Source organism: Macrotis lagotis, chromosome 1, assembly GCF_037893015.1.
Source record: "Macrotis lagotis isolate mMagLag1 chromosome 1, bilby.v1.9.chrom.fasta, whole genome shotgun sequence".
Lineage (NCBI taxonomy): Eukaryota > Metazoa > Chordata > Mammalia > Peramelemorphia > Peramelidae > Macrotis > Macrotis lagotis.
In genome coordinates this window covers 289,859,471-289,887,090 of record NC_133658.1, presented here as the reverse complement: position 1 = coordinate 289,887,090, position 27,620 = coordinate 289,859,471, and the positions used below count along the sequence as shown (strand labels likewise).

Below are 27,620 nucleotides of genomic sequence, written 5' to 3'. Positions count from 1 at the left end.
TATTGAATGGGCTGATTCAGGTCTGATTTTTGTAACCTCAAACAATATTCTCTTTTGCAGACTGGAGCTTCCCAGACTCACTTGCTCCTGGACTGCTAATTTCTTTGGGGAAATGTCAAATTCCATTGTTTGGGCAGCTTTTACATGAGGAAAATGGAAGGAGATGACACATCTTTTTCTTGCTCGGGTACCTCAGATCCAATGAGACATTGAATTTTAAAAATCCTCAGAAAGGGCTGGTTCAGCATGGAAGGAAATCCGATAAGATTTGAAAAGATCTGAGATGTTAGTGGGAAAGGTATTGATAGTTAGAGATTTGAAGCCTAAGCACGTGCACTTTTTTCTAAAAGTTCTAATCTTTGGCAGAAACACAGGGACCCAAAGGAGACTCTGGGTCCAAGTATCTATTTGTAAAATGAGGGGATTGAACTAGATCAGAAGTTCTTTATTTTTTTGTGCCAGTCTAGTAAAGCCTAGAGTCTCCTCAGAATAATATTTGTTGCCTACATTTATAATTGAAGGAAATGTTATATTACAATTAGAGGTTAGAAAAAAATGAATTTTTCCCATACAATTTTATGGATTATTTGAAATTTATCTATTTAATCCCAGATTAAGAACTCTTGGACTAGTTTACAAAGACACTTTCAGCTCTAACATTCTATATTATGATACTGTTCTGATATTCTATGTTTTATGCCCTGAGGTCCCTTTTAGCTCTAACATTTATGTCCTAAAATGCCATACTCTATATCATTGTTTGACAATGATAAAGTCCATCCCCCTAGCTCTAGGTACCCCTGAAAAAGAATGACTGATTCTATTTTTTTTGAATAAGAAATACAATAAACACTTATTAAAGGTCTATTCTGTTTCAGGAGAAGCAGTCCCTGTCCTCGAAGAGTTTGCAATCTAATGGAGAAAGACAATACACAAAAGGAAGCTAAAATGGTAATGATGGTGCAGTGGAATCCAAATATAGTTAATGGAAAATGCAGAGTTGGCTAGCCATGAGCCCTCATTGACCCCCATATCTAATCATTTCCAAGTCTTGCTAAATGTATCTTAACTATCTCTTGAATCTTCCCCTCCTCTCTACTCACACTAACCCCATCTTAACCCCATTTCTCACTTCTCTTCTGTACTATTGTATTGCCTTAAAAAATTATTATCATTTATTTTTAACTATTTTTGTAACTTTGAATTCAAAAATTCTAATTCTATTATTAAGCAGGGAGGAAAATTCAAGCACTGTGAAAGATGTGGAGAGAGAAGTCTCAGTCAGTGATGCCCTCTGGTTGGCAGAGAGGGAAGGCATGTATTTGTTCATACTGTTTCCTCATACTTCTCTGACAATTTGAACCCTATCCATCCTTTAAAACTGAGCTAAAATTTCCTCCTTCCCTGTAGTTTTCATTGACTATTACTCCAGCCTACTTCCTTTCCTTTCTTGAAATTCATATAGTATGCCTCTACTAATAAATACTAAGTCCTTTTTTGGCATTGAAAACTCTTTATAATCTCCAGTTCATCTTCCCAGCCTTATTATACATCACTCGTCCTTACACATTCTACAGGCCAACTAGATGGCACAATGGATAGAGTGCTGACTTGGAATCAGGAAAACTCATCTTCCTGAGTTCAAATCTGGCCTCATACACTTACTAACTATGAGACTGCAGACCACTCACTTCAATCTGCTGACCTCAGTTTCCTTATCTGTAAAATGAGCTGGAAGAAGAAATGGCAAACCATTCCAGTATCTTTGGCAGGAAAATACCAAATGGAGTTACAGAGAATCCGTCATAACTGAAAATGACTGAACAACAACACATTCTACAGATCCAGCCAACTGATCTGCTTGTTATTCCTTATACATTTTTCCTTATACAATTCCTGGCATTCCTTTTCCCATCTCCTTGCCTTCGTATAGTTCATCATGCTCTGCCTAGTCATTCACTTCTCACTCCCACCACTGCAGTTTCCTTTGAAACCTAGTTCAAATGCTATCCTCTTTTCTGAATCTCTGACCCCAATCAGAAGCCTTCTCCCTCCAAAAAAATTAACTTTTGTTTTGAATACATAGATTAACAATTAACTGTATATGAGAAAAATTATGTGCTCATTGTTTGGGGCATAGACCTACCAGAGACAGATTTGTTAATTAAGTAATTCTAAGCATCTTCTTAGAAACAAACCCAAAGGAGTAGGCATCCATCATGCCTTTGAAAATCTGAGATTTTAGTCATTTTTAGTGATTTGAGCCTTTAATTTATAGTACTACTAAGCAAAAAGATAAAATTTCTCAAGATAAAAACAGTAACAAAGTTGAGATGAAGAATCAGGTAACAGTTTTGATTCATAAAATAGAATAATACCACTTAGCTTTGGATGATCTTTCAGAATCATTTTCTTAAAACAATTCAATCCCTCTTTAACCATTTCCTCAAAATAGTCTTCTTTCAGCCTGGTCAGAAGTTGAAACTAAAAGATACTTCTATTAATTTAGTTAATCAAATACTATTTTCTTCTGTTATCTGATCCTAATAAGATCATAAACCCTAATCACTTAGCAAGGATTCTTTTCTAGGCTGAAAGACCTATCCTTTTAGAAACTGGTTAGGTCTTGATAAGAATGATATAAAAAGATTTCAGGGCTGGGTAGTCTTTTGAACTTGTACTTAAAGAAAGATTAATAAAAGTTGCTCATTCAGATTAGAACAAGAACTTCAGACTAAAGTACCACCTAATATTATTTTGCAATATGCACTCTAGAATAGGAAATAGGTAGGCTTCAATATGCTTCTATGATTTATCAGTATTTCTAGTACCTATCATAGTCTGTGGCATGTAGAGGTATTGTAATAAATATTTGTTGATTGTCTATACTTACCTTAAGTATATTTATATTATGTATTTGTTCACTTATTTTATGTATATGTCCTTTTTCTCTCTACCTGTAGAACATAAACTCTTTGAAGGTAAAGACTATTTCCAATTTCAGCTTTTATCCCTAGTATCCAGTACATAAATGCTTGCTGATTGTTTAATAATTGCTTAGTTGAGCTATTGCTCAGTTATATCACACAACCAAGTACTTCATCATATACTATCAAGCACTGGCATCATTTTTGTTGGTTGTGTGAAGGAGATATACAACATTCATTGTCTTCCCCTTGGAAGGTATTATTTTTATCTTTTCTTTTAATTTTCCACAGTGTCCCCGGGACATACAACACTTGCTCACTAATTCCTCCTTGAGTTGGTTTGAATTTGATGTTCCAAAGCAGTCAATGAGAGGGTTGAATGAGATGACCTCTGAGGTCCCATCTTTCTATAAAGAAATATATATATATGTATATATATATATATATTTTTTTTTCTTTAACATGCCCTTATACAGGGCATGTTATACAACTGTGTTAAGGAAATTCCTAGTAAAGGAAAGATCACTGAGGGAAGGCTTCTTAAAGGAACTGGCTTTGAAGGACTTATGAATTTGTCTTTGGAGGAATTAAGAAGGAGAATTCTGCCTTGTTGTAGGGTGGTGTCTAACATCAAGAGCCCTGGATATTAGAAAACACAGAATCAGTGCTGACTCTGCCACTAATTGTTGTGTGAATGTAAATAAGTCATTTAATGTAACCTCAAAAGGCCTCCATTTCCTTGTTTGTAAAATAAGGGGATCCAACTAGATGTGATCCCCCTAGGATCTCTTCCAGCTCTAGTATCTTGAAGGTTCTTTTTTGTTATCTTTGCCCCAGTTTTGTTCAGGTCAAATGAAATCAACAGATCTTTCCTGACCACTTTCCCTGAGCACAACTCTATAGAGGAACATATTGGAACTTATGTTCCAATTGAAAGATACAAGACAAGTATAGGGATAGTCAGAGACCAGACCATCCGTAAGCAGCATGTGCATGGAATAGATTCAATTGTTGTTGTTCAGTCATGTCTGGCTCATCATGGCCCCATTTGGCAGTTTACTTGAGGTTTTCTTGGCAGAGATACTGAAGTGGTTTTATCATTTTTTTATCCAGCTCACTTTACAGATGAGGAAACTGAGGCAAACAGGGTAGAGTGACTTACCCAGGATCACACAGTTATTAAGGGTCTGAGGTCATATTTGAACTCAGAAAGAGGAGCCTTCCTGACTCCAGGTTCAAGCTCTATATTTACTGCAACATCTAGTTGCCTTTGTGAAATGAATAGGAAGTGCCAAAGGAAAGAGAAGTCATTGGGTACTGGAGGAGTCTGCTAAGGTTTCCTGGATAAGGATGGATATGAGAACTTTTGAAGGATTTTTATATCCCTCCAGGACACTGTAGGGATCCTCTTCACATCACTGACATTTTCTCTTTTGCTTCTTCTAGCAGCCCCTTTGTGGGGAGGACAGGTGGGTCAATGGTTGGGCACCTGGGCTGCCTCCCTGAAAATGTGATCATATCTTTTCTTTCTAGGTGGCTGTAAATGGAGATGAACAGAAGTAGGACTCTTGGCACCAGGAACAAAAGATGTGGAGGAGAGGTTGGAGTATTCAGTGCTACTCTGACACTAATAGATCAGCCAAAAGGAGGCCCAAGGTCAGACAGTTAGGAGGTGATCAGAAGTGAAAGTTCTCCTTAGAGAGGAAAAGAGAGGAAAGAGCTGGTCCAGGGGATTACTGTGGCCTCTGCTCTCCCTTTTTCTCCCGTTTTTGTTCTTAAAGTATGAATTTCCCTCTTTGGTTAAAAAGAAAACCAAAATACAAAATAGTTATTTATTTATTTATTTTAAACTAAAATATTAATTTGCCCAGCTCCTGGAGTTTCTCCATTTCAGTTCCAACTGTAAAGTTATTGATGCACAGAAAAACTGGGCTCTGTCTCCCGATGTTCCTTTTGGGCTAGAGCCACGTGCAGGAAGTCAGAATTTTTTTTTCTTGGTTAAAGATTTCAAAAGCAAAGCAAAAGCAGGCAGACTTTGGTCCCATCTCTTTCCCACACAGCCTGGAAGAGGGATGTGTTTGCCAAGGGATTAGCTCTGATCCAAATGGCCCTGCATATGGTGGCTGGTGGTTTCAAAAGAAGGGAAAAAAAGCTTAACTTGAGGCAGGGGAGGAAAAAAAACCAACCACACACAAACTGGGGGCCAGATCATTTAATTGTTTTGTGTGTTTGTCAGACACAGCCCCAGGTGGGTTGGGAAAACACACAAGATACTGAGCTTCGACTCCAATCCTCTGACAGTCAACCTTGAGCTTCCCAGGCCTGGATGCTGAGCCAGTGGGCATGAAAAGGGCTCTGTCAGAAGCTGGCAATTGTTTGCCATGGCAGAAGAGATATGGATTGAGTTTCCTGGGGGGCTGCTGCTCTCCTAAGTCAGCTAGGGGTATGGGCTCCCCAAACCTTGACTGCTCTTCTCCTGATCCTCTTGTTTGGCTGTTTCAATTTGAGGTAGAAAGATGAGGATGGATTCTTTTTACATTCTTTATCCCCATCCCTTGCCCATCTTTTACAGAGGCTTCTTTAGAGAGAGCTCCAGGGACTATTGAAATCATGGTGATGCTAATGTTTCCCATGCTCCAACTCTCTGGACCTTAGAGATCTCATCCCAAAATCTAAGAATTTGAAAGGACCTCAAAGGCTACCCAGATAATATATGTCCAAACAAGTATTCCTTGAACCTAGTACCTAACAAATGGTGATTAACTTCTTCCTTAAAACCTCCAGTGATGAGAGACCCATTATCCCCTGAGATAACCCAGTCTACATTTAGATACTTCTTACTATTAGGGAGTTTTTTCTTACCCTGAATTAAATCTGTTCCTCTGTAACTTTCACCCATTAATCCTCATTCTCCCTTCTGAGGTCAGGTGAAATATTTACCCTTCTTCCCCATGACAGCCCTTAAAATACTCAACAATAATCATGTTCCTACCCCTTTGCCCCATCTCCAAATCTTTTCTTCTCCAAGCTAAGCATTGCTAGATTCTTGAACTGCTCCTTGTGTAGCCTGACTAACCTTCACAATCATCTCCATCCTAGTCATCCTCATCAAGATGATCTCTTATCAATGTGCTTCCTAAACATTAGGGTCCAGAATGAAATACCCCAGATGGGAATCTGATCAAAATAGAAGGTACTATCACCTCCATGATCTGTATACTTGGTCTTAAGGAAACTTCAGGTCTCTAGGTATTCTTCCTGCCAATATATTCCTCACAACATCAAGAGAATATGTGAGCAATTGGTTTAGAGTAGTCTTTACTTGATACCGATGGGCTGAGGGTGGAGGGGGCAGTGTGGAGGGGAAGGAGATGAGTACCAAACCCTCCCCTTTCTAGACTTCATGGGAATTCAGGATATTTCTTTGGGTGAGCCAATGTCCTCTCTAAAACAGAGAAGATATCGACCTACCCCTGTATAGATATCCTTATGCCGTTAAGTTCATATGTCTAGTCCCTATCCCTATATTTTATTAATCTATCCCTATTTTAAATAATATAGTAACAATAACACCTAACTCCCAAGGTTGTTGTGAGGATAAAAATGAGATATTTGTAAAGTGCCTTTACAAACCTTAAAGTGATATATAAATACTAATTGATTATATTATTTAAAACTAGAAGGGACCTTTAGATAAACTATTCTAACCTCATTTTTAAACAAATGATGAAACAGAATTCTAGAAAAATTAAATGACTTGTCCAAGGTGACCAAGGCAGGATATGGTGGTCTGCTCCTAATCCAGGGTTCTTTACATCTTTGTGGAATGATTCTTTGAGACTCACCTTCAGTCTCATTTTGTAAGTGAACCAAGAAGACTAGTCTCTGTCCCCCTTCATTTTTTTTTATCCAAGCTGCATTTTCCAATGGCTACCTACCCTGACTTTTAACTGGTTCCAAAAAATTGGAGCCATCCTCAAAGGACAAAGGTTTCCCATGATGGAGAAGATTTGAAAATAAGGCCAAAGACTCTCTCCCATGGAAGAGCTAGATCCTAGAATGATTAGATTTAGAGATCTAGCACTAGGAGAGAAGCTTAATATCTTCCTATAATAATGAATAGGTTAGATTGACTTCCTCTAAACCTCTGAGGCCCAGGATGCGATTCAACTTGCCTGTAGATCATACAGGAAATAGATTGGTAGAGGCCAGTTCTTTGATTCCTAATCTAGAACATTTTCCACTATAGCACATTTTAGAGCTATGGCAATCTCACTGGAATAAATCCTCCCTTGGGACCACTTCAAAGGACAGTCATCACTGGCTAATCATTTCTGCTCAGCGGTTGTTGCTATTTATTATTAATTATGCTTATTATTTGCTATAATAAAAAAACTCATGATGTCATGGTAACAGATCTAATACAGAGTTGTCCCCAGCAGTGCTTCATTCAAATTCAATTCCCAGACTTTGCAAATGAAGAGATTTGGGCTCAGGATTCCCCTCCTATCACAACTTTGCAACTCAGAGGGAAAATCTGCCTCTGTTGGACTAGGGGTGAGGCAGCTTCCACCACCTCATTGGGCAATCTCTTTCCTATTTTCTAACAGTCTGGCAGACAGAGCTGGGCTTCTGGGATCGGGGCTGCAGCCCCTGTGGGTGACAAATCCAATCTCAGTGTCCAGCCCAGTCTGCGTCTTATCTCTCACAGAGACGGGTCCCCCGGCAGTCAAGGATCAGCTTGGAAGCAGTTTCTTTGATGTGTTCAAAGAGGAAAGAATTTTTCCTCCCTCTTTGAGAGCTGTAGGTAGAAGGGGTGGGGGAGAAAGGAGGAGGAAAAAAATTGCTTGCAGGAGAGCCAATTAGAAGCAATTTTGAACTGGCTGACCTGATGTGGCATTAAATGCCTCAGAGAACTTGCAGCTCATTGACAAGGTGGACATTTTTTTTATTGCTTGTCTGCACTTCTCTGATGGAGGAAGTTGGTAGTGATGTGATTGTAAGAGGAGCAGGTCTACAGATGGATGGATTCTGTGGCAAGATGATATCTGCAGAATGGTTCTCATTTCCCAAGACCCCAAGCAATGACCATGCTCCTCTCACCTTTCCCAATTTGGAGTCAATTGTGAAGCCCTTGGGAAGACTTCCTCATGGAAATGAAGGTTCTTCCTGGAGAACTAGAAGGGAAAACCATTCCTAGGGCATAAGGAATGGACTGACCACCCCAGCTTTTTGCACCCAGATGGACAATTATTTAAGGTGGAGGAAGAGGAGATGGCTCCAATGAGTGATGCTTTCACTAAAAATGACTCAGAGGCAGAATAACACCTGGAGAGTGTTTATAAATGCTCTTTCCCAATCTCCTTTTTAGATTCCAGATTGCTTATCTGTGTCTTTTCTTCTCTTTCTGCCCTGGGACTTAGGTGTTGTGGAAACATGCCTAGCTCTGAGTCAGAGAATCTAGGTTCAAATCCCACCTTTGGTTCTCACCATCCATGTGACCTTGGGCAAGTCACTTAACATTGGAACCAATAAGTGATGAAGTAGATAATGTAGGACCTGGAATCAAGAAAAGCTGAGTTTCAATTCTACCTCAGAAATTTAATAGATCTGTGACTTTTGGCAAATTATTTAATTTCTGTAGCCCTCAATTTCCTTATGTGTAAAATGAGATAGTTGGACAAGTTCTCTGAGGTCCCTTCCACATATATGATTGTATGGATATTAATTTTAACCTGAAGACAAAAGAAAATAACTCTGGATTTATGTTTAGCATGATTATACATGTATAGCCTATATTAGATTGCTTTCTGTCAGGGGGAGGGTGGAGGGAAAGGAGGGAAGGAAAAAAATAAAAATCTCCAAACCAAGTAAAAATAAAATGAGTGTTGAAGACTGACCTTATGGGTAATTGGAAAAATAAATAAATACAAATTTTTAAAAAAAAACAGAAAATCACATGAAGTATCCTGATACTCTTTAGGGGCTGCCTAGAAGAAAAGATATCTGCTTTGGGGGAGAGGAAGGAAAACTAAGGTTCCCTCTTTTGATTGAGCTGGAAGTGGAGCACTAACCCCATGCTGATTGGCAAGGAAGCTTTAACTTGCACCATTTTTCTGACCTATGTCAACCTGTCCCTCCCTTTTCCTACTCAAGGGGACTCACCGTCATCTTGGTGCTGGATTTGGTGAGGACACCAGGACTACTAGCTAACATTTATATAGTTCCTATTAAGAGCCAGGTATGATCTCACTCTTACAACAGCCTTGAGAGGTAAGTGCTGTTATTATCCCCATTTTACAGATGAGGAAATTGAGGAAAATAGGGTTTAAGTGGCTTATTTAGTGACACCCAACTAAGAAGTGTTTGAAACTGGATTTGACCTCAGATCCCAGTCTTTAACTCCCAAATTCAAGTGTTCCATCAACCTGAGCCTCCCCAGGAAGAAGGAGCAGGGACTATGGGCATGTACCAAGTCCACCTAGAAATGGTATCTTCACTGGAGAATGAAAGACAAAGGAATTACTTCTTTAAAACCTGCCACCAACAATAGGTTGGTCACAGGGTCAAGCCAAAGTCCCAAATCTCTCTGAATTTCCATTCAGGGTTCTTTATGCTCTGCCACCCCTTCTTTGAGGAGGAGGCTACAGAAGGAGACCTCCTGCACTATTCTTGAAAGTTTAAGAGTCCTATGGAGAAGCTGGCACCCAGGCATGCTAGTAGCCCTTTAGTGAAACTAGCTGCCGAATCCTTTCCTTTTGCAACTTTTAATCAGTACACTAAGTGTTCCTAGCATATTCAGGACTAGCTAGCTAAGTTTCTTTAAATATCCTCTTTTAGATATTTAAGTTTCTCAGCATCAAGTAAATCCTTTCCTTTTGGGCCAGTTCCCTTCCCCCTCCTTAGAGTCTATGTACCTTCCTACACCCTCATCTCAAAGCAATGTGGGTTTTGCTGAAAACTTATAAGAGCTGGTAGCTCTTACTAGTCAGTGGAAGTGGGTAAGAAAGACTGGCTCAGTCTTCAAACCTTCCTTGACCTCCCCAGACCATAATGATTTGTATTTCAGGGGGTCCATGAATTTGTGTGGTTTTTTAAAAATATCTATTTTATATTTATAGCAGCCCTGTTTGTGGTGGCAAAGAATTGGAAATTAAATGAATGTCCTTCAATTGGGGAATGGCTTAACAAACTGTGGTATATGTATGCCATACAATACTCTTGTTCTATTAGAAACCAGGAGGGATGGGGAATTCAGGGAAGCCTGGAAGGATTTGCATGAACTGATGCTGAGCAAGATGAGCAGAACCTGAAGAACACTGTACACCCTAACAGCAACATGGGGATGATGATCAACCTTAATGGACTTGCTCATTCCATCAGTGCAACAATTAGGCACAATTTTGGGATATCTGTGATGGAGAATGCCATCTGTATCCAGAGAAAGAACTGTGGAGTTTGAACAAAGACCAAAGACTTTTACCTCTAATTTAAATCTTATTATGTAATTTTGCTATCTCTTATATTTTATTTTTTTTCTTAAGGATATTATTTCTCTGTCATCATATTCAACTGAGATCAATGTATACCATGGAAACAATGTAAAGACTAACAGACTGCCTTCTGTGGGGGGTGGGGGGGTGGGAAGCAAGATTAGGGGGGGAAATTGTAAAACTCAAAATAAATAAAATCTTTCTTAAAAAATACCCCATTTTGATAATTGTATTTCAATAATGCTCAGTGGACACCAGGCCTGAAATCAGGAAGACTTATCTTCCTGATTTCAATCTTACTAGTTATGTGACCCTGGGAAAGTCATTTTACCCTATTTGCCTCAGTTTCCTCATCTGTAAAATGAGCTGGAATAAAATATGAAAAATCACTCCAGTTTTTCTGCCCAGAAAACCCCAAATGGGGTCATGAAGAATCGGACATGACAGTAACAATTTCAATAACTGGTTTCCTATGTAATCCAATATATTTTATTTCATATATTTCAAACTATTTGTCTAGGCTATTCCAGACTGAGAGTAGTGTTTGACACAAAAATATGAAGAACCCTGTTGTAAAGCATTTGCTGTGTGGTCCACTCATTTGGTAGATGTTTTATGCTTTCATTTTTTTCTCTTCTCATCTAGACTATAAACTCCTTGAGGACAGCAACATTTTCTTCTTTTAAATCATGGTTCTACTATGTCCCAAGAGCAATAAAACCATTCATACCCTTGACCCAAGAAATCCAATTCTAGTCCTATATCTAGGAGAAATCATAAAAAAAAATGGGAAAAGTCCCATATGTTCCAAAATATTCATAGCAGTTCTTTTTGTAGTGGCAAAGATTTGGAAATTGAAGGGCTGCCCATCAATTGAGGAATGGTCAAACAAGTTAAGATACATGAATGTTATGGTGTATTATTGTTTTATAAGAAACCATGAATGGTTGGATTCTAGAGAAGCATGGAAAGAATGACAAGAACTGATGTTGAGTGAAGGGAGCAGAACCAAGAGAACAAGGTACACATTCACAACAACATTGAGAGTTGATCAACCTTGAAGGATGCAGCTCTTCTCAGCAGTACAGAGAGCTAGGACAACCCAGGGAGATCTGTTATGGAGAATACCATCCATATCCAGATGAAGAAAGAAAATAAAACAAACTATAGAATCTGAATGAACACTATGTTCATTTTAAAATATTTCTCTGTTTTTTTCTTCCTATCCCAGGATTTTCTTTCTTTTCCCTTAGTCCTTACTCTTCAAATAAAAAATGACTAATATGTAAACATGTTAAACACAAATGTATACATATAGTGTTCACTAGACTGTTTGCTGCTAAGGAGAGGGGGTGGGAAGAGAGAGTGTAACATAAATATGCAAGTGGATGAATGTTGAAAAACTTTAATAATATGTAATTGGAAAATGAAATAAAATATCAATAAGAAAAAATAAATCTTGGTCCTAATGTTTTATCACTGGTAGGTATCTCAAACAAATCCTTAGGAGATAATGGATTATGGGGGAAGGGGAGAATATGATGAAGGGACCCTTTTCTTCTCTCAGTACTTGACTTGTCTCTGTTGTACTCTGGCCCAGATTACTGTCTTCTATGGGACATCAGGTGGTATGGGGGTTAAAAAGGGAGTGAGAAAACCTTTACATGAATCAAGATAGCACCTTAAAATACACGGGACCTTGGTCAAATCACCAAGCTTATCTGAATCTATAAGATAAAGGGACTAGACATTTCACAATTGACAAATGGTCAAAGGATACACAAAGGCAATCTCAGACAAAGAAATCAAAGCTATCCATAGTCATATGAAAAACTGCTCTAAATCATTGATTAGAGAAATACAAATTAAAGCATCTCTGAGGTACCACCTCACACCTCTCAATTTGGCCAGTATTATTAGAAAGGATAATGATCAGGGTTGGAGGGGATGTGGGAAATCTGGGACACTAATGCATTGTTGGTGGAGCTGTGAACTAGTTCAACCTTTCTGAAGAGCAATTTGGAATTATGTCCAAAGGGCAATAAATATGCATATGCTTTGACCTAGCAATACCACTACTGGATCTGTATCTTGAAGAGATAATGCAAAAAAGAGTAAAAACCCCACATACAAAAATATTCAAAGCAGCTCTGTTTGTAATGGCAAAGAATTAGAAATTAAGGGAATGTCCATCAATTGGGGAATGGCTAAATAAATTATGGTATATGTATGTGATGAAACACTATTGTTCTTTAAGAAATCGTGAGGAATGGAACTTCAGAAAAACTTGGAAAGACTTATATGGATTGATGCTGAGTGAGATGAGCAGAACCAGAAGAACATTGTACACACTATCAACAACATGGGGGGTGATAATCAACTATGATGGACTTGCTCAATCATAAAAATATTTATATAATTAAAAAATAAAAGATAAAGGGACTAAATCATGTATCTTCCCTCTCATCTCCGCATCCTATGAATTTCTCGTTGTGCATCAACTCTAAATAGCATTTTAGGAAAGGACATTGATCAAGGTGAAATATTGCAAAGAAAAGGGGCTAGGAACTTGAGAGAACCAGAAATCCTGCCCCTCAAAAGTCAGCTTAAAGAAACAGAGGAAGAGGGAAGAGAAAGACTGGAGGGGAAATGATCATGGAATTACATATTAAGCACTGAAAGGGACTCTTGGGGTCATCTGGTCCAACCCCCTCATTTTACAGATAAATCTCTTATGGAGTAAATGACTTGCCCAAGGTCACACAATTAGTAAATAGCAAAGGCAATCTTTGAACCCAGATTCTCAGACTCTAATCCAATTTTCTTTCCTCTGCACCATCAACTCTGATCACTGTCTCCACATATTTAAGAGTTTGCAGGATAAAATTGTAGGCTTTATAACTGGAAAAGATCTTAGAGGTCATTTAGTGCATCCTTTTTATTATTTTAGTTCAGGAAATCTAGGGTTGAAGAAGCTATAATATGAAAAAAAGAATTTTATTTGTTCTACTTGTTTCTCAGTAAATAAAAGTTACAGGGAAACAGATTAAAGATCAATATTAGGGGGAAACGTCCTTATAATTAGAACTACCTTGAGAGGAATGTTGCAGTACTGTAGCAGTTTCTTCTAGATAGTCTAGACAACCTGTAAGATCTGCCTCCAGGTCTGGAATTTTGTGGTTCTTTGATCCTCCCTAGACTAGATTTGGAGCAATTCCTTGCAGCTAGTGCCATTGCTTCCTTGGATCCTTCCTCAGGATCTAGGGGCTGTTCAGGTTGAATTTAAAAGAGGTAAGGGAAAAAAGCCTAAAGTTCACTTCATTGGACTCTTGGGTCTCACCTGATGCACAGGTCTTGCCTGACACATTTTTCCAGTTTTTGAATCCAGCTCTTGAGAAATACCATGAGTCCTGGTCCTCAACCCTGGTATACCCCACTTCATGTACTCCTTCAGACTGGCCAAGAGCTCTCTTCCAGCTTCCCAGCCCCCCTCTCTCTTTGTTTTTAGTTGGCTATGGGGTTATAGCAAGATGCTCTGATCTGGCTCTCTGGGGGAACTCCAGTTCGAGCCTAGCTGGTCTGCCTGGGAGGGCAATCAGGAGGTGAAATCTGAGGACAGGCAGTTTGGACATGGGCTGTAATGAGAATAGATGGTAACTGGTGGCAGGAGGGGCTTCCGTCTCCTTCCCAAACAACAATTGAGTTCCTAAGCGATTCACTTTGGCAGGGCACTGATCTTAACAGATGCCTGTAGGTACCTTGAGAGAGATTGGTTTTGATGGAAGCCAGAATGGATATTAATGTTTATTTGCTGTGGCTAGTGCTATTCACATGATAACTACTTTTTCTACGGATTTTTTTCTTTATCATGGCAAAGCTTCAGATCCCAGACCCTGAGTGGAAGATTGGTGTCATATCAGAGTTCCTTATTGACTTCCCTTGTAACCTTTGCTGATACTAACTCAGTTGAAATTACTTGCCTCCCAGCCCAAATCCTGAATAACCTCCCCTGAGATTAGTCCCAAGTCCAATAGAGAGGAGAAGATCCATCGCTTCTGCTGGTGTCTCAGTCTTTTATTAAGACTGTCCTAACCCTTAACTCTGATTTCTGGGCTACAATGGCAGCCTTTTCCTCTATTCCTCCCTCCTAGGAATCTCTGAAGGCAGAGATGCACCATAACTCAGTTCCTCTGTGGACTCAGAACAAAAGAGCTTTCAACCTTCTGACATGTACTGAGTGCATTCAGAATCTCTCCTTTGGAGCCTGAAGACATGATTGGTGACATGTTTGTCTTTTAACTCTTCTGAGAAGCCTAAGATTCTGTATTACTAGTGCTAATGACCTGCCCTATATCAAACTCTACTTCTCCCTACCCTCTCCCTTTCTTTTCCACTGATGGCACAGGAATGATCTCTTCCTTTCAGCCTTCACTAACTCTTCACCATTCCTCCCCCAATCACTCTCTTATTCCCCTGGTTAAACCTCTTCTTCTTTATGGTCACTTATTTTATTTGAAGCCAAACTTCTCCCTAGATATCTCTTGGCTTGGAAATCAATACTTTTAAAATAGTCAACATCAACTTCCTCTGCGAGGAGAGATGTGTTGTGGTTGGTGGCTCTATACATCCAATATAGATATCTTTCCTAGGCATCAAAGACTTCCCTTGCCTCACATATCCCAGCGTTCTCAGGATGACCAGGTTATTAGCTGACCCAAATTTGAACCAATATTCTAAGGAAGGCTAGAGAAAGCCTGGTTTGAACTATTTGATTTCCCATTGCTGCTGTAATTCCCAGCTATGGGGATTCATATTCCTCCCTATCCTCCTGCCCTGCATGCATGAGGTCTCTCTGAGGTTCAGGAGCCAATCATCTCTGGAGATTGACCCTTTATGAGGTGGTTTCTGTCCACTAAGCTTGTAAGACATGGTTTCCTAGCCAGAATCTACCAATGAATCTCAAAGACCTATCCAACTGATATTCAAGCCAGTTGCTGCCATTCTATGCCCTTTCCCTGACTTTCTGAATATCCTAGCTGAAAGGGGAGAGCTGTGTCAATAGACATGGTACATTTGCATGTACTAAAAAGAGTAAGATGAAAATTTTTATTTCAAAATAAAATGATATCTGCTAATAATTATTGCTATTTAAAATACATTTGCACAGTTGAGAGAAATTACAGTAAACTTATTAAAATGATAAATTAAAAATTTATAAAAAAATAAAATATATGAAAATTGTTTTAAAATTATTTTAAAATTCAGGTTTCAATTAGTGTAATCGATGTGCCTGGTCCTTTATATTGTAGTGCTGTTCCACAGTCCTTATCAGCATCTAACCTCTTGGTCTTCAAAACACTATACACAATCCATTAGTGATTGATACTTTTACCTTACTCTTGATCTTCTCTCTCTCCACCTGCTCACCCTCCAACCCCAGTCCTGAGGAAATCAGAGGGAGCCTCTAATCAGAGTAACACAGGACACATATTAGTCAAGAATACTCACAAGAATTTTAGGAGCAGAGAGAATAAGGTTTGTTTATGTGATATGACCCTACTTAACACAGATTACTCAGTGGGACTAACTTTGGATCAACTTAGAATCTGGGAGGCAGGGAAATAGATAGAAGAGGACACTAAACTTGGAGTCAAAAGTTCTGAATTCGAATCCTAACTCTGCCATTTACTAGCTATGCAATCAAGGACAGGTTACTTTGCTTTTCTCAGCCTCAAATTCTTCAACTACACTATGAAGGATTTGGACTCAGTATTACCCAACACCTTCTCTGACTCTAAAGTCCTACTATCCTGCAAATTCATTCTTTTTCCCTTCGTAGAAACTATGGCCAGATCCCTACTTCCTGGAAGCATTTGCTACTCTGCTGAGGATGGGTTGAAATTGGTGGGAAGAGAGGCCACACAGCAATAGATGTGTTCCAAACCCCAAACCATGGAAATGTCTCCTAGATATTAGAGTTAGGGGAATTTGAATATCATCTATTCTACTCTCTCCTTGATGAAGGTCCAGAGAAAGGAAATGATTGACCCAAGGTCAGAGTAGCAACTAAAATCATGCATTCATCCTGACAGGGTCCACCACAATAATTTATGTTACATAACCTCAACTGGGCCTTCATTGCTATTAAGTTATTCTGTTACCTCTCCTTAATCAATTCACTATTCCAGTATGTCCACAATTGCTCTTCCAAAGCTTGTAATTTCTCCTCAAGCTTCTTATAGCTCCCCATCTCCTCACTCTCTCCACTGAGAACCTTGCTTCATATTTTACTGAAAAATAGTGGGGCTTTTTGCTGAAAATTCTCTTTTCCCCCTTGTCTTCATCTCCTGTCACTCAGATGCCTTCTGCCTCTCTGTCCTCCTTTACCCTGGTCTCACACAGTATTGTCTTTCTCCAAGCCAAGACCAATCCCTTTAGACCCTCACCAGTGATCCCATTCTATCTTGTCTCCTCCAGCAGATTGCCTCACCTGTTATTCCTATTCTCACTAATCTTCAGTCTCTCTCTGTCTACTGTCTCCTTCCCTATTGCCCACTAACATGCCCATTTCTTCCCCAACCTCAAAAAGTCCCAGCTTGACCCATTAATTCCTTCTGATTGTGCTTTCATAACTTTCCTCCTCTTTGTGGCTAAAATTGAGAAGGTTGGTTACGATAGGTGCCTCCATTACCTTTCCTCTCACTCTTTTCTGACAATCTACTGTCTGGTTTCTGACCTAATCATTCAACCAAAGCATCTCTTTCCAGTTCCCAATGATCTCTTAGTTGCCATTTTTTCAAATTTTTTTCACATTTTTTCAAAGTGAACATTTTTTCAAATGTTCACTTTCCTTGACCTCTCTGAAGTCTTTGATATACCAATCACTCTCTTCTCCTAACTACTCTCTTCTTTCTAGATTTTCATGGCACTGCTTGTACCTAGATCTCCTCTCAACTATCTGACTACTTTGTCTCTCTGCCATCACCCCCACTAACCATGGTGTCCCACAGCTCTTGCTTCCAGACCATCTCTTCTTCTTCCTTTATACTATTTCATCTGGTGACATCATCAGATAATTCAATTAACATCTCTATATTGATTCTCAAATCTACTTATTTAGCCCTCACTTCTTGGTTGACCTCTAGTCTCACTTCTTCAACAACCCATTAGAGATCTCCAACTGGAAATCCTATAGTCATTTTGAACTCAATATGTCTAAATGGAATTTTATTCCTTTTCCCCAAGCCCTACCCCAACAAACCTCCTCTTTCTGGCTTCCCTATTATAGTTGAGGGTGTCCCCACTTGCAGTCACATTGTCCCACAACCTAGGTGTTATACTTGTTCTCTCACATCCCATATCTCATCAGTGGTCAAGTCCTGTTGACTCTATCTTTATAACGTCTCCCACATAGCTTTCTCCTCTCCCCTGACACTGTCATCACCCTGGAGCAGTCCTTCTTCACCTCATGTCTGAACTATTACAGGCTGATCTCCCTACCACAAATCTTTCCCTACTCCAGTCCATCTAGCACTTGGTTGTCAAAGAGATCTTCCTAAAGCATAGGGGAGAATCTTTTCCATTAAAAAGGTAAAAACAAGATATAGGAACAAGGGAAAGAAACCAAAGCAAAACTACAAGAGTATTAGAATTCCCAAGAGTCACAAAGCCAGCTAGTCAGTGTTTTGGAAGCTTCCAGATGGTGCAGAGCACCTAGGTACTCTGAGATCTCGAATGGAAGTGATTTTTTTGCTATTCTCTGAACATGATTTTCCATTGCCTGACTCAAGGTATTTTCCCTGGCTGCCCCTATGCCAGGAATGTTTCCCCTTCTCATCTCTTTTCTTCTCTTCCCCACCTTCCTTCAAGTTCCAGCTAAAACCCCACTTTCCACAGGCAGCTAGGAGGTACAGTGGATAGAGTGCTGGTTCTGGAATCAGAAAAACTCCTTTTTCCTGAGTTCAGATATGGACTCTATCACTTACTTGCTGAATGACTTTAGTTAAGTCACTTAACTCTATTAAAAATAAATAGATCAAATCCTGCATTTTACAAGAAATCTTTCCTGGTTCTCTTTAATTCTAGTATTTTTCCCCCTGTTGATTTTCTCTGGTCTTTCCTGTATTTAACTTGTTTATACCTAGTTACTTACATGTTGTCTTTGCCATTAGACTGTGAACTCTTTGAGAATAGGGAATGTCTTTTGCCTTTGTATCCTCAGACCTTAGCACAGTGCCTGGCATTTAATCAATGTTTATTTATTACTGATTAACAGTCCAATACTCTTTCTACTATTTCTTCTCTATTTTTCTCTGTTTCTCTATTCAGCATTTAGAAAATAGACAAGTTCAGACTCATCTCACTAGAAATAATAGCCACCCACTTAAGACAAGTAATTTGTTGTGCCAGAAGAGTAACAAAGGACATGGATTCTTGTCTGGGACACAAGGGTGATACTTGTTTTTACTACCTTAGGGAGGATGGACTGGTCAGAAAGGGCTGTAGGCTAGCTTATCATGAATTTATCTCCAAACCTTGCTGAGTCATATCTCAGACATATCATGGACCACAGGGAACTTGAGAATGCTTATGTCTGGAAGAGTTTGCCTCCAGGGCAGGGGGACTCACCGTCCATCCCCCTCCATCAGTGCTCATGTCACAGTAGACCTGGAAGCCTGAGGGGTAATGAGTGGGGAAAACAGAATAAATCCCATCTTCCTGCTGGCCACTGGCATAGATGTCCAGACAATCTCTTGGGCGGGAGCCTGGAAGAAGAGATGGACCCAGAAGCATTAGAACAGGGAGGAAAAAAACTGAGCAAGTTGTGTAGTTTTAAGACATAGCTTCCTTTTTAGTCCATTCCATGCTCTAGAAAGCAACTAAACCCCATCTAGGGTTGTGACTCTTTTTGTCTGTGTGTTGGTCTTTCCGTCTTGGGTGTGTGTGTGTGTGTGTGTCCCTATCTATCTTTATAAATCTATATAAAGAGAAAGAGACAGGGATAGAGACAGATGTGGTGGGGGGGGCAGGGGCAAGAAGACAAGACTGAATAATCTTGTGCAAGAAATTGAAGCTCTAAGAATGAACAGTTTTGAGGGGCAGGGAAGATTGATTCCCCAGAAAACAGTTCTCAGCCCTTTGTTCTTGTTAAGGACTGTGCAGCTGCTACTACATCTGGGGAATGAGAACTGCTCGGTCCTCTGGGACACTCAGTCCCAGTTGTTTTTTTTCAGTCATTTTTCAGTCATGTCTGACTTGTGGTGACCCCATTGGGGGTTTTCTTGGCAAAGATACTGGAGTGATTTTCCATATCCTTCTCGAACTCATTTTACAGATGAGGAACCTGAGTAAGTGACTTGTCCAGGGTCACACAGCTAGGAATAATCTGAGGCCAGATTTGACCTGGGGAAGATGAGTCTTCTGACCTTGGGCACTATCTACTGCATCACCTAGTCATCCATAATAAACATTTAATAAGTACCTACTTATTTTTTATTTATTAAGTACCAGAACTGTGCTACGCAGCAAAGAATGACAAAAAGACAGTCCTTGCCCTCTATTTGCTCACAGTCTAACATAGGAGGCAGACTGGGGAGAGGTCTCATAGACACAGGAAAAGATCAGCTCACTCACCATTAGAGCAGCCCCTCGGCCTGGCCCCTCTGGAAGGGACTTTTTGCAGGTCAGCCTTAATTCGAGGCCGGGCAGCCCCTCGATCTTTCTGCAGAGTGTCCAGGACGTCACTGACAGAGCTGACCAGGTGGGCCATGTTGCTCTGGCTCTCTGAGAGGAGCTGCAGTCCCGGGAGTGGGAAGAAAGGAAAGGCATTAGCTTGGGAAGAGAGCAGGCAGGAAGCACACAACACAATTTCTCTCACCCCTTCCCTCCCTCCTTTCCCCCTCCCTCCCCCTTCCCCTTCCCTTTTTCTCCCTCCCTCCCTCCCTCCTCTCTCTCTTTTCTGAGGCTAGTAAATGTCAAATGTTTGAGACAGGATTTGAACACAGATCCTTCTGACTACTCAGCCGGTGCTCTATCCCCTGCACCACCAAGCTACCCCAACACAATCTCCAAGGCAGGGTGGTCCAATGGAAGGGGCCAAGGATGTGGAATCAAGGCACCTGCCTCTGCCTGGAGGATCTCCATTTCTCTGAAACCCAGTTTCCTAATCTATTGAACCTGCCAGCTCATTCCATGGTCCCATGATTCTATGATCTCTCCTCATGTAATCTTAGCAAGTTTAACTCGGTCTTCTCTTTTAGGCGTAACCTGAGATTTAGGGCTCTTCACTTGTAGTGTGGCAACTGTGGTCCAGACTGTGATTTGTCCAAAGTTGTGCAAATGAATAAGCAGGACTAGAATTAGAAACTTATATCTTCTGCCCCTGAATTTGGTTTGATTTCTCCCCATCTCAGGCTACCTTGCAGATACTTATTTGTACATGTGTTGCATCCCTTTCTTAGGCTTTAAGAAAAGGCAAAGGAAATGCCAATCCATTCCAATATCTTTGCCAAGAAAACTCAAAATGGAGTCATTAAGAGATGGACATGAGTGAACAAAAACAGTGTTAGCCTATAAGCTTGTTGAGGGCAGGTGCTGTACCCTTTTCCCCCCATCTTTATATCTAAATACCCACAATAGGGATGTAATACAGAAGATGCTTAATAAATATTCACTTGCACAAGAGCCAATGACTTTTCTCATCCTTCTTAGACTTTGCTGTCTTGCTCTATCCCAATTAACTAACCAAAATCATTTTGCTAGGCACTGGAGATTCAGGGCAAAAGTGAAAATCTCTGCCTTCAAGGAGTTTACATTCTATCAGGAAAATCAACATATTGATGTATATTCTAATGCATTCCTGATGACCTTGAGCCCCTTTACTAAAGGCCCTTGGTGAATGAAGGAGAATCTCCAAACTAAGTTCACTGTTTAGAATTCTAAATCTATCTTTAGGAGGGGTCTCAGAGGAATCTAGCCCAGCCTCCTCCTTTTAATTTAGATGAGGTCCAGAAAGTGACTTGCCTAAAGTCACACAGGCAGTCAGCTCCAAAGGGGCCACTTGAACTCAGATCCTTTGACTACAGAGTCGGGGATCTTTCCTTTCCATCCCATTGCCTTTTATTATAAATGTGGAGTTAGGTTCAAGGTAGGGACAGAGGTCTCTGGTTATAACTGAGAAAAAAACACACTAAACCCTTTCCCAGATAATTTCAGGAATGAAATCCTGGAGTCTCAGTATCCTTGCACAGGCCTTTGGACTTTTCAAAATGGTTTTATAATTATTAACCCATTTAAGTCTTACAACATAATCAGGTTGAATGAAAATTTTTGCCACTGTATGATCTTGGGTAAGTCCCTTCTCTCTGGTACAAACATTATTATGCCCATGTTACAGAAAGAGAAACCGAGGTCTAAATAGGGGAAAGGATTTGTCTAAATTACTATAGCAAATTAATGGCAGGGCTAAAATCTGAATAAAGGACCTTTGACTCTCTTTCTGGGGTTCTTTCCATTATTCCATGGAGAATATATTAAATAATACAGAAGTGGTTTATAAACCTTGAAAGAACATAATATTGATGTGACCATGGACAAGTCACTTAACTTATCAGAATACCAGACAAATCTCTAAAAATAAGTTTCCTGATCAGCATAAATGGAGGGTGTTTCCATCCCTGGAGTTTGCCCAAACAAAGAAATCACCAATCTAGACAAGAAAATAATCTTATAGCTCTGTAATAAGTTGAGCCACTATTATTGTTATGATAGCCACTCTACCACTTTACCTCTATGAACCCAAACAATTCTCTCAACTCTTCACTCACCATCCCCATCTGTAAAATAGAAGGATGGGGATAGGCTATATGTCTTCTAAGATAGCTGGTCATCTATGATCCTATGTTCCTGTGATGATTCTAATTGTTCCTAACAAATAGAAAACATCTTTCCATGTCATTTCTTCAAATATTCTTGCCCCTGTCTCTAACCTATAATGTGTGAACTTAGGCAAACCTCTTGCTCCATTTGGCCTCAATTTCCTCTTCCATAAAGTGAGGAAGAGGATTTGCCCTGGGTGGTCTCTAAGCTCCCTTTCCAGACCTAGGTCTGTGATTCTATGACCCACAGTAGCATTGAACAGACTTTGAGGTCTAGTTTTTGTTTTCTATTCTTCTGGCCAGAGAAGGTGACTGTTCACTTGACAGAACCAAAACTATAGGTTCAGACCTCAATTCTGAATGAGGGAGAAGAAATCACAATGAACCTCAACCTGCTGGGGAGTTCAAGAGGAGCTTGCCACATCTTCAGGCTCAGTGTCGGTCATTTGGAAGATAATAGCTTACTTGAGAAAGGGAAGTAGAAATGTACTTGGGCTTGAAAATTTTTTAAAATGTTTCTCTGATTTGTCCAAAGGCAATAAGATTACAATTCTTTCTGTTCCCCTGCTGATTTAACCTTAGTGAAGGAGGTTATTCAACACTGTGCTTAGCATTTAGGGGACACACAGAACCATGTGGAAGAAAAAAAGAGAAGAAAGTAGAAGGCCTCTGGATTCTTCATTGTGCTTCATGGCTGTGTCTCTAAGACTTGCCTCGTCTGAAGGCACCAGTTGTGAGGGCTGCATAGGAAGAGGGCGAGAGTTCAGGCTGAAGGAGTTGGGAAAAGCTTGGAAAGCTGGCCAGCTGCTAGTGCAAATGGATAGCTGGGGGATGGTGGACAAGGAGACAGGCTGTCGACTGAAAACCAACTTGCTTGGGCTAATATCTACATATAGCAGCTGGTTATTGGCATGGCTGTTAATGAGGATTTTGCTATGAAGAATAACATCTGGTATGTTTTGCCTTAAAATTGACAAAGCTCCCCACATTCGCTATGTCTTTTCAACCTCACAAGAATTCTGTGAAGTAGATGTTACCTGCCCATTTTGCAGATAGGGAAACTAAGGTTCATAAAAATTAAGTGACTTGTCCCTGGTCACATAGTAAGTGTCAGAGGTAGGATTTGAACCCAGATCTTTCTAAGTGCTGCCCTTAGAGTCAAATCAATAAGTATTTATTAAGCTCTTACCACGAACCAGACAATGTGGTAAGCATTGAGGATACTGAAAAAAAGCAAAAGGAGTCCTTGTCCTCAAGGAGCTCGCATTTTGATGGGGGGAGGTGACAAAATGTATGTAAGTAGGCATGAATAAGATACATACAAAAGAGATGGAAGGGAATTTCAGAAGAGAAAGTCATGATAGCTAGGGGGTCTGGGAAATGGTTCCTTTGGAAGGGAGGACTCAGTCTTGAGAGAAGGCAGGAAAGCTAAGAGTTAGAAGTGAGGGGGCAGAAGATGTGGCATAGGGGATAACTAGTGCAAATGGAGATGATGCTAAATATGCCAGTGTTGATGGGCTTGTGGAGGGGAGCTGGGAAGGTTGGAAATGGGGAAAGGAACCAGGTTATGAAAAGTTTTAAATGTCAAAAAGAAAAATTTATATTTGAACCAAGAGGCACCAGTGAGCCACTGAAGTTACTGAGTGGCAGTGGGAAGGTCAGACCTATACTTTAGAAAAATCACTTTGGTGGCTTAGAGGGAAGATGGAGTAGGGTGGGGAGATTAACTCATCAAGGAGATCAGTTAGAAGGTTGTTGTTTCAGTAGTCCAGGTTAAGAGGTGATGAGGACCTGGACTGAACTGGTCACTATGTGAATGAAGAGAAGGAACCAGGTGGGAGAAGTGTAGGAATGGTAGAAATGAAAAGAATTCACAACAGAAGTAAGGAGACACTAGCTGTGTGACTTTGAACAAATTACTTAACTTAGTTTCCCCAGATGTAAAATGGAAGTAACAGTATAAAACTAAGCTAACTCTCAAATGCAGAGAAAATGGCAGATGTTCCTCACTTTTAACTCCCTGTTACCATGATGTCACACCAGACAAAAATACCTGTAGTATTTCTGACCAAGGTTGTTTTGGGGTTTAAATGAGATGGGTATGTAAAATGATCGACAAATCTTAAAGCACCTAATAAATATCAATGACCATTAGCATTGTCAGTTAAATCAAACCCTGTGTGACGGTGGAACCTAACTAGGAAGAACAGAATATATACAATTTACAAATCCTGATGACTTCCTTTTTTTTTTAAGGTTTTTGCAAGACAATGGGGTTAAGTGACTTGCCTAAGGTCACATAGTTAGGTAATTATTAAGTATCTGAGGTCACATTTGAACTCAGGTCCTCCTGACTCCAGGGTCTATGCTCTATCCATTCTGCCATCTGGCTGCCCCTTCCCTTGACATTCATAAACTTTCTCTAACAAGTGAAAATGATTTAATGAAGTAGGGAAAGGCTCACAGACAAGGTCTAGTGAGCTGTATACAATTTTGTTGTTGAATTGTTTTTCAGTCTTGTCTGACTTTTTTGACTTTATTTGGGGATTTCTTGGTAAAGTACAGGAGTGGTTTGCCAACCTCTTCTCTAGTCCATGCACAAATGGGGAAACTGAGGCAAACAGGGCTAAGTGACTTGCCCAGGGTCACACAACCAGTAAGAGTCTGAAGTTGGATTTGAACACAGGAAGATGAGTCTTCCTGACTTCAGATTTGGTACTCTGTCCATTGAGGCACCTATCTTCCTGGAAGGAGTCTAAGGGCTTCACCAAACTGCCAAAGAGGGTTCAAGACACAATTAAGATTAAGAATTTCTAGACTAGGGGCAGCTAGGTGGCAGTGGATAGAGCATCGGCCCTGGAGTCAGGAGGACCTGAGTTCAAATCCAGCCTCAGACACTTAATAATTACCTAGCTGTGTGGCCTTGGGCAAGCCACTTAACCCCATTGACTAGCATAAACAAATAAACAAAAGAATCTCTGGACTAGATGGATTCTTTACTCTACATACTCTGATCCACACAATCCCATAACCCTTTACCCTCTACCTCAATCCTACATACAAACCACAAGTCCTCAACTGGAAACTTCTACTTATGTCTCTTGGAACCTAGCATTGTCTCAATTCCATTATCACCTCCCTCCCGTTATCTGCTTCCCTTCTTCAATCCTCCTTCCTCCTCTACTTCTTTCCCTGCCATATCTTATTCTCTCAGGGTCAGGTTCCCCCTTCTTTACTCTGATATATTTGTTTTATTAATGTGTGAATGACATAAGGCTATAGGAACACTTCAGAGATTTCCCATCAAGTTCCTGTGTGTTTTAGGATGAGTATCTTTTGGAGATGGCACTAATTTGGTCTTTCTTACACATCAATTTGTAAATTCAATAAAATAATGAAGATATTACTAAAGCCTCTAATGTGTTAAAATTTTTGAAGACTATGCCATTGGGGAGATGGAAACTCTGGTAGTAAGCCTTGAGTGTGAGCCTGGCCATAAACTTATTGCCTGCTATTCCAGGACAAATTTAGCTAAGGGTCGTCAATAGAAGGCTAGTCAATAAGTGATAGTTTTTTCACAGCAACCCACAAAGACCATCTACAAGGGTAGATGCAGTCTTCATCGAGGGAAGAAGCATCCACACTGATAAAATATTGAAAATAAGTAGTTTAAAATGGTTAAACAAGTATAGATCATGTTGGTGTGAAATCTTATATCAAGCAAAAAAAAATGTCTATTATGTGGTATAGTGGATAGAGTATTTATTCTGGAATCAGGAAGTCCTGAGTTCAAATCCAACCTCAGTCAACTTACGAGCTATAAGACTATGGGTAAGTCACGTAAACTTTGCTTCTATTTCCTCAGCTGTAATATAGGAATAATAATAGCATCCACTTTTCAGAGCTGTTGTGAGGAGTAAATGAAATAATATCTAAAAAGTATTTAGCATATGACTTGAGATGCAGGATACTGTCAGACTCAGCTGATATGTTATTAAGTTCTACTGAATTGCATTTGTACTTTTCATTTATATCATTCTTCATTGAAAGGGGAAGGTAGAGTAGAGAATTGTTTTTGGAAATAAAGGTGAATGTGAAATTAAAAAAAAGTATTTATCACAGTGTCTGACACATAGAAAATGGTTAAGAAATGTTTATTCCCTTCCCACCTCTTCACTTTACTTCAAACAAATAATTTTACAAAATATTGTCATTTCTTCTTTAAGAAATTGCCAACACCAAAACTAGAGAAATCTCAGTTTAAATTAACAGACTATTAGCTAACACTAATAGTGTAAACATAACTCTAATTAGTTTGAGAATTAATTATACCATTTTAGCTGAAAATAGTGATATGGTGTCAGGGACTTGAAGACATGGTTGATAATACAAGTGTGTCCCCTTTAAGGTAATCCATGAAAGAAAATTCAAACTTGCAAACCTGGAAGCACCAGGGAGTGATTACTTGCATTATAAAAAGATTCAGAACATTAAGAGCCACTGCCAACTGACAGTCCACCAGAAATAAAGATAAAGCATCTTTGAGATCAGAATATGAGTCAATAGGGAAAATAGTATCTGATTTACCAAACAAACTGACTTTTTTTTGAGGAACATAATTGATGTGAAAGGCAAGGCATACCCGTATTCATAAAGAAGGGAAGCAGCTTGAAATCTTTGACTAGGACCAATGAATGGGCCACTTCAAACACTTTGGTTGCTAAGTTATTGTGCATATTTCAGATCATATGACCTCAAGGTTCAAGAAAGTTAGTGATAAGTGTAGATTCCTGCACAGAATCTCTGAGTATTTTCAGAGTCAGGGTCTCCTTCACTCTTATCAGCCACTCCAGGCAGGGGGATAATAAGCATCATTTCTCTAGTTGCAGTTTTCTTACAGAGGGGAAAAAAGTTCATTACCTACAAATTGTTGGGTAATGAGACCTCCCAACAGATCACTGTTATCTGTACTCAAAGAGTAGAAGGGGCAAGAAAATAGAAAGAATAGCTTCAGTGCAGCTGAAGGATAGTGAGGGGGCAAGTGCCTTATGACCCTCCAAGGTTTCTGAATCACCAAAATCCAGTGACCTAAAAGACCATACAACCTACAGAAAGAACACCAGGCTAGCTAATCAGAAGCTCTGGAATTAGTGTTTTGTCTCTTGTAAAACAGTGGATAGGTTGCTGGACCTCGAGTGAGGAAGACATCCAACTTTAGACACCTTTTAAGTTTTGTGACCCTGGGCAAGTCACTTAACTCATCTGCCTCAGTTTCCTCAAGTCCAATATAGGGACAATCATAACACCTATCTCCCATGGTTGTT

General features: G+C 39.8%; 1 protein-coding gene across 2 annotated transcripts in view; it reads right to left on the bottom strand.

The window, feature by feature from the left end:
* Positions 1-27,620, bottom strand: part of FIBCD1 (fibrinogen C domain containing 1) — a 71,956-nt gene that overhangs the window by 25,117 nt on the left and 19,219 nt on the right. For both annotated transcript variants that reach the window (XM_074210906.1, XM_074210907.1), the window contains 2 exons: positions 20,054-20,213; positions 19,049-19,185 (listed from right to left, as the gene is read on the bottom strand). In XM_074210906.1, coding sequence (XP_074067007.1) covers positions 19,049-19,185; positions 20,054-20,213 — 297 coding nt within the window. The remainder of the gene's footprint in view (positions 1-19,048; positions 19,186-20,053; positions 20,214-27,620) is intronic.